The sequence below is a fragment of the Chrysemys picta genome, chromosome 20, assembly GCF_011386835.1.
Source record: "Chrysemys picta bellii isolate R12L10 chromosome 20, ASM1138683v2, whole genome shotgun sequence".
In the NCBI taxonomy this organism is placed as follows: domain Eukaryota; kingdom Metazoa; phylum Chordata; order Testudines; family Emydidae; genus Chrysemys; species Chrysemys picta.
In genome coordinates, this window is record NC_088810.1 from 17,492,797 (window position 1) to 17,500,295 (window position 7,499).

Sequence of the window (7,499 nt, forward strand, 5' to 3'; positions counted from 1 at the left end):
GAAGGGTGAGAAGGGCAGAGTTAAGGGCATTGAGGGCTTAATTGGGAATTTCCAGACTTTCAAGCTTTGGAGTTTTTTGTACGTTTCAACAGAATTCTAAATTGTCTCTGTCTCTATCATGGCTCCTTGGGGTTTTTCGCTCACTACAGGGTTTCACAGCGGGTGAGCTGCGGGTCGTCCTGAACAAAGTTTTGTGTCTAGATCAGTATCCCATCTCAGACACCCGGGCAGTGTCAGGATGTGAGAATCTGTGGTCATTTCCTTTTACATCCGTGTCTCTGTTTCTGTATGTTGCATCCCCCACTAAGCAGCTATCAGAGATTATCTAGTCACGCTGTGACCCGAACACCACATGAAACTGCAGCGCTGGGGAGAACGCCAAGACCGGAATTAAGAGCCGGAGCCACCCACCAAACTGAGTCTGTGGCTGGAGCAATTGGAAAGGCCCCAGCCGGTGAGGACACTGGCCAGTGTGTGTCAATTGCTGGAGAATTTTGCCACTGCTTCACCGCAGGCTGCAGGGGGATACAGCATCAGGTGCTGTCTATCTAGAGTCGCTTATCGCCTTTCCTGTATCTTGCTGTGTCAGTTCCTGGGCTGAGATGCCTTATCAGTGCCAGAACGTTCGCTGTCCAGCGTGAGCACGGCTGTGAGCCAGACCTGGCCGCTGTCACTGTCCCCGGGGAAGGCAAAGCTGTGCAAATCCCCTAGAGTGGAGGCATATGGGTATGACGGTGTTTATCCCGCTATAGCTATTCCCATATGGGAAGGGGAATGAGCCATGTGGGGATAAGGCCCTTTTATCCCAGTCAAACTGTGTCCACACTAGGGGTTGTACCGGTGTGACTAGATCTGTTTGAAAAAATTCACCTTCTAGCTGACATGTTTAAACCAGGACACAAAAGGGGTGTAGAGCAGGCCCCTTCCTGGGACTGTCCCTTAATCCTGGACCCCACCTTGCACCCAGGTGATATTGACTAACTGGAGCTTGCTCCGTGAAGAGTAGTGGGAAGGGTGGAGAACTATAGCAAAGAGAGCCAGGCAAACCCTGTAGCGTAGCCAATGCAATTACCCAAGGGTCGGTTCCAGGCAAGAAAGAACTCAACCCGCCTCACAGCATGAGTGGAAATGTAGCTTCTGCAGAATCTGGATCTGCCCTGCGGGGAGAGTGGGGGGCGGCTAAACCCCTCCCCTGGGTGGGATCAGGTCCCTGGCTGGCAGCATGACCCCTGCCCTGTGCCATCCATGTCACTGGGTGAGGTTGGGAGTTGCTTTCACACGTGGGGGTTGGTCTCCTGGTGTGAGGAGTCCCCAGGTCTCACCCCCCCACCCCCCCAGCAGCCTCAGGCTGTCATGCAAGAGGAGGCACAAGAATTGCCGGCCTATCTGCAGTGTAAACACCAACGGGGGAGAGGAATGTTGGACAGGGTCATGTGTCTGTACAGCCCCTAGCACAGCGGGGCCCTGCTCAGTGATTCGGGCTCCCGGGCACTGCTGCAATGCACACGATCGATCATCCCAGCAAGGTGTAACTGGGAAGGGGCTAGGAAAGGACGACTTAGGCTGCCTCTCCCCAGAGGCATCCCGGTTCCCTGTCACTGTCTCCAAGGGCGCCCCATGGCTTGGGGGTGGCAGAGTCGGGCTGAGCCTGTGTGCGAGCGACTGGGAGGGAGAAGGCTCCGGGAGGGGGAAGGGGAAGGGAGATCGGGGCAGGGGATTATCTCATCCTGTGCCTGTCGCAAGGTTGATTGGCTGGTGAAAAGGAAGTTTCAAAGCTGCTGACGTTGTGTTCAGCCTCACAGAGCCCTCGCCGCTCAGTGGGGTGATCCCAGAATCTCCACGGCACCCAGACCCGGCCACCCCGACCGTCCCAGTCTCTGACCCATCACTCCACGGGCACTGACTCTCCTGTTCTGCAGCCCACCAGGATGGCAGGAGCTCCCTGTTCCTTCCTTCTTTTCCTCCTGCTGGTTTCCCAGCCCAGGGGTAAGTTCTAGCGGGGGGCTAGAAATGAAAGGGTGAATCTTGGGCAGGGCTGCCAAGAGGGGGGGGGGGGCAAGTGGGGCAATTTGCCCCAGGCCCTGGGCCCTGCAAGGGCCCCCACAAGAGTTTTCGGTGGGTCTTCGGCGGCAGGTCCTTCAGTGCCGCCGAACACACCTGGAACGAAGACCCGGAGCTTCTTCCGCTCCGGGTCTTTGGTGGCAATTCGGTGGCGAGGGTTCCGTCCGCTCCAGGTCTTCGGCGGCAGTTCGGCAGCGGGTCCTTCACTCACTCCGGGACCCACCACCAAAGTGCCCCGAAGACCCGGAGCGGAAGGACCCCCGCTGCCGAAGACTCCAGGCCCCCTGAATCCTCTGGGCGGCCCTGATCTTGGGAAGGGATGGGAACAAAAGAGGGGCCAGGCCCAGGAGCTGGGCCGGGCTGGGGGGTCTCTCTGCCCCCAGGGATCCGGTGCAGTCTGAGCCCAGCCAACACAAGGGTCTGATCCTGCATCCCTGACCCACATGTTGCCCAGGCAGAGGGAATGCCGGAGAGACCCGGTGCCTACTCTCGGCCTTCGTTCCTGGCTGGCCTCTTCTCTGCTCCCCCCACCCCCTGTGCTGTCCCCGCTGGAGGTTCTCTCCTTCGCCCTGTGGGGTGTTTGTTCCCAAGAAGGTGGTTTGCCAGGCAGTGAGACTCAGCCACCTTGGGGTACTCACCAGGGCTGCTGCCTCCATGAAAAGGACTGAGGATTTGGGGGGTCACGGCCACATTGTTAAACAAGCCAACGACCCTCAGGGAGAGGCAGGAGGGCGCAGCAGTGAGAGCCCAGAACTGGCCAACAGGAGAGCTGGGTTCTCTCTCTTTACAACCCCAGCGTTGCTGTAACCTCAGCGTCCCCCCCCCCCCATTCCCCGCCCCAGCAGAGGCAGCAGGGAGAGCAAGGAACAGGTGGCCAGGGGATGAAACCTGCAGCCTGGCTTCACGGCCCCAGAACCCTCCCCTCCTGTTCCTGACTCTGCCAGTGATCCTGTGCAGGTCACTGCACCACTCTATGCTTCAGTTTCCCCACTTGGATATAATTTATCATTGGCCCTTTAAAAATTCCTCCAGTCCTGCATGATGAATGCCATTGGGTAACACTGAGTTCCTGTGTGAAAGGAAATTTCCCCACCCACCCACAGGAGAGGAGAAATTTTAAAGGGACAGGACTGTATTTCCCTCCTACCTACAGCATGCTATGTGGCTTGATTCAGGGGTTCCAAGGCCAGAAGAGACCCTTGTCTGACCTCCCGTCTAAGACAGGCCCGAGAATTCATGGATGGGCATAAGGGGCCCAGGGACTCAAACCAGTGAGGTGCTAGCGAAGGGCTTTTGTAATTCGCACTCCGTGACTGGAGGGAGTCGCAGGGCAGGGGCAGGGGTGGCTGGGCTTGGTCTGTTTCCTGGACCCTTTTATTCTGTGTTGTCAGACACAAGTCCTGCTACCTCATACTGTTCCCCCAAATGGGTGAATGGGATTCTGGGAGAATCAGTCGTCCTCCCGCTTGATTACGAGGAGATGTTCAAGAGCATCAGGTGGTCCGCACCCAGCCCTCGCCAGGACGAAGCCTCAGGCAGAACGGTGCCTCTTGCTGTTGTCACACCGGGGGCACCCGGAGCCCTGCCCCGTCTTGATGTGAAGGACGAGCGATACAGAGGGCGACTGAGACTCTACGGCCGGACCTATTCGCTGGAGATCAGCAACCTGACGATGGCAGATGAGGGCAAATACGAAGTAGAGCAAACTCTAATTGCAAACAATCAATACGGCTGTGACTATCCCCTGTCCATCTACAGTGAGTGTCTGAGGGTGTGCATGGGCGGAGGGGCAGGCACTGGGAGTGGGAGGCCATAATGTGGACTTCAAATCAGTTGCAGACTTCACAGGAAGCTTTTAATGATGCAACCAGACCATTTGGTGTCGGGGTGTGTGTGTGTGTGTGTGTGTGTGTGGAATGGTGGGTGGGAAGGGGGGCGGGGCTGAGGTGGGAAAAGGCGGGGTGGGGCGGGGACTTTAGGGAAGGAGTGGAATGGGGGTGGGGTGAGGGCGGCAGGGCCGGCTCCAGGCACTAACGTAGGAAGCAGGTGCTTGGGGTGGCCAATTCAAAGGGGTGGCGCTCCATCCAGTATTGGGGCGGCACGTCCAGGTCTGCAGCGGCACTTTGGTGGCGGGTCCTTCACTCCCTCTCTTCCTGTTTGAGCTGCTGCCGAAGTGCCGCCGCTCGTTTTCTTCTTTTTTTTGTTAGCCGCTTGGGGCGGCAGAAAATCTGGAGCCGGCCCTGGAGGGCCAGGCAGGGGCAGGGGCAGGGGCAGGGGCAGGGCCGGGGGGGGAGGGTCGAGCATCTACTGGGCAGAGGGGAAGTAGGCACCTATGGCCTGCAGCAGGTTCTCACCACGGCAGCCTCTGTACAATGTTATTTTGTATTTCCCGTCCCCGTCTGGCCCCCAGAGCGACTGTCGGAGCCGGAGATCAGGGTCCACTCTGTGATGGCTGGGAACGGCACCTGCAACGTGACCTTCACCTGCAGCGCTGGGGTGGGGAATGAGACCATCAAATACACCTGGACACGCCCAGCAGGAGGCGCCGTTTTCTCCACTGAGGTATCCCTGCTGGTCCAGCACAGACTGGGGGATGAGGACTCGCCCGTCACCTGCACGACCACAAACCTCGTCAGCCACAGCTCAGCCAGCGCCTCCCCCAAGGTGGCCTGTGAAGGTGACGCTCGCTCCATCCCTCCCCCTCGAGCATACACAGCAGGGAACAGCCCCCCTGCTGCTCTGGCTGGGTTCTCGGGCACAGTGAGCACCACCAGTGGGCTCGCAGGCTTTTTAAGGAGCTACTCCCCAATTCCTACACCCCACCATGGCGCTGGGCAGGAAGGTCTGTCACTGGGGGACCGGGGGGCACCGAGGGTCTGGCCCAAAGGAAACAGCTGGGTGTTTGCAGGGCCGTAGCAACAAAGAACGTGGCCCCCTCCGAACGGTGGCCCCCTCCGAACATATGTCCGGGCGGAGCCCCTTACAATGCAGAAACTGGAATGCGGTATTTATTTTGCCACTTTTAGGGGCCCCCTTCCTTGTGGGGCCCCCTCCGGTCGGAGGGTACGGAGGGCGCTCGCTACACCTCTGGGTGTTTGCATTCCAGCTCACTGGGGTCTTCGGAATCGGAGCTCCCGGCACCCGGTGCGGATTTAGGTTTCCAGATGGTGTGAACCCCCTAAACATTGATTTATTCCTTCAGGTCCCGCCCTGCCCCAGACCCCAGCGCTGTCCTACTGCCGCGCCAAGGGGATCCTTGTGCTGGGGGTGCTGGGAACCCTGCTGGCTGGGATCCTCACGGTGCACATCCTCGCCGCAAGGGAACAGAGACGGCCCTGAGAGGAGAGGAGCTTCCACTGGGGCTGTCAATCCCCCCCACCCTGCTGAAGTTTCCCACATGGGCTGGCTAATGAACGAGAATGCTCCATCGCCAACTGCAAAAGCCTCCATTTCCCTCCCCCTCAGGAAACAGAAGCAGCAGCGACTCTACTACGCTACACTTGGCCAAATGTGTAGCAATCCCTGATCCTCCGCCCGGCTGTTCTGGGGCACAGGGCGGGGGGGTGTCTCCAGGATCGGAGTCTCTCTCTGGCCCAGTGACCATGGAGTTATGTGTAGAAAGTGGAACAGCTGTGATAGGAGTGACTGAGACACACCCTCCCAAACAGCCTGGTGCACAGGGCCTTCCGCGGGGACATGGGAGATCTGGGTTCAAGTCCTGCTCTGAATCAGGCAGCACAGGGATTTGACCCCACGTCTTCCACATCCCAGCTGAATGCCCTGACCTCTAGGCGATGGGGACTAGGGACTCGTGCTCTCACTCTGGTTTTATCTGAGAAATGGCGAGCTGGCTCAGGTCCCCATCTCCAGGCGAGGGTTCATGGCTGAGGGTCCCAGCTGGAGAGAGGCACCTAGTGCCAGCCGTCCCTGCGGGGTGGAAGGCCAAGATCAGTAGGAACTGTGAATCTGGGCCCTAAAACCGCTCCCCTTTCCTCTGCATTTCACTCCTGGTCTGCTCTGAAAAGCCCTTCCCTGGGCGCCTAGCTCTGCCCATGCGTAGGGCTGCCAAATTTCTATTCCCAGAAAATCAAACACCCTTGCCCCTCCTCTTTCCTGAGGCTTCGCCCACACTCACTCCATCCCCCCTCCCTCCGTCACTAGCTCTCCCCCACCCTCGTTCACCTGCTCATTTTCACCGGGCTTGGACAGGGACAGGGAGTTGGGGTGTGAGAGGGGGTGATGTAGAACTGACGAATGAAATTGTTTTTAATTGTTCACTTTCTTAATGTAACTTCATAAGTAAAGTTTTATGAATGAAACAATATTAATTCATAAAACCAGTTACCCCAATAACTGGCTAATTAACCATTAAGATGCTTGTTAAGAGCCATAGCTGTTCAGTCAGCTGCCTTTGTAAGTTTCACTATCAATCCAATTCCTGCTTAAATCACTAATCACTTGCACTGTTTCAGTATTGTAACTTCTGTTCACCATTTATTACACTTGCCTACAGTGTAACTTCTCAGAGGGGTAGCCGTGTTAGTCTGAATCTGTAAAAAGCAACAGAGGGTCCTGTGGCACCTTTAAGACTAACAGAAGTATTGGGAGCATAAGCTTTCGTGGGTAAGATGTCTTGCATCTGAAGAAGTGAGGTTCTGACCCATGAAAGCTTATGCTCCCAATACTTCTGTTAGTCTTAAAGGTGCCACAGGACCCTCTGTTGCAATGTAACTTCTGTTCACTGTTTGCCATATTGGAATTCAAACCCCATTTTAAAATGCTTACTCCATTTTGTAAGGGCTTGCTGCAACCTTCATTTTTGCAAACCCTGCTGTAATCTTATTAGTTTAGTTTAAATGTGTGAATGAGGTATGTATGGATGATGGAATCAACCTCCAGCCCCAGCCTGTCCTGATTAAATAGAATTCAAACACCAACAACTGAAGATGCAGACAAGAGCCCTAACAAAGTAAGAAGAATCCACCCTAAAAAGAAAAGGTACAATAGAAGGAAGATCAAAGCCCGGTCCAAGGCTGAAAATCATGTCTGCAATTGACGGGTGATCAATCACCAAACCTGAAGGCAGCGTGACACAGCAAGACCTGTAGACTCTGGATTCAAACTAAAGCCTACAAAAAGGATGGGTGAGATGGAAAGCTTTGGAGGAGGGTAACATTCTGCTGCCAACATGGAAGGGCATCGGTGCGCCCAACAGAGACCCAGCTCGTCCTTGTGCCCGGCTTTCCTGGCCAGTTAGCTGCCACAAGCTACGAACCCAAGCTGCAAACTCAAGCCACAGATGCAAGCAGGACTGGTAACTATGCAGCAGCTGCAGAACATCTGATGAATGTGTGTGTGTGTGTGTGTGAGAGAATAGGTATTAGGTATAATGTGTGTGTGTGTATAAGGATTAAGATATTTGTTATTGGTCATAAATC

The 7,499-nt window shown here is 55.9% G+C and overlaps 1 protein-coding gene across 1 annotated transcript; it reads left to right on the forward strand.

The window, feature by feature from the left end:
- The first annotated feature begins 1,741 nt into the window (after positions 1-1,741).
- LOC112059847 (SLAM family member 9-like) lies at positions 1,742-6,698 on the forward strand. Its single transcript, XM_065573878.1, has 4 exons — positions 1,742-1,986; positions 3,453-3,818; positions 4,472-4,738; positions 5,264-6,698. The coding sequence occupies exons 1-4, from the start codon at positions 1,929-1,931 to the stop codon at positions 5,398-5,400; spliced, it is 828 nt and encodes a 275-aa protein (XP_065429950.1). The 5' UTR covers positions 1,742-1,928; the 3' UTR covers positions 5,401-6,698.
- Positions 6,699-7,499: the final 801 nt, after the last annotated feature.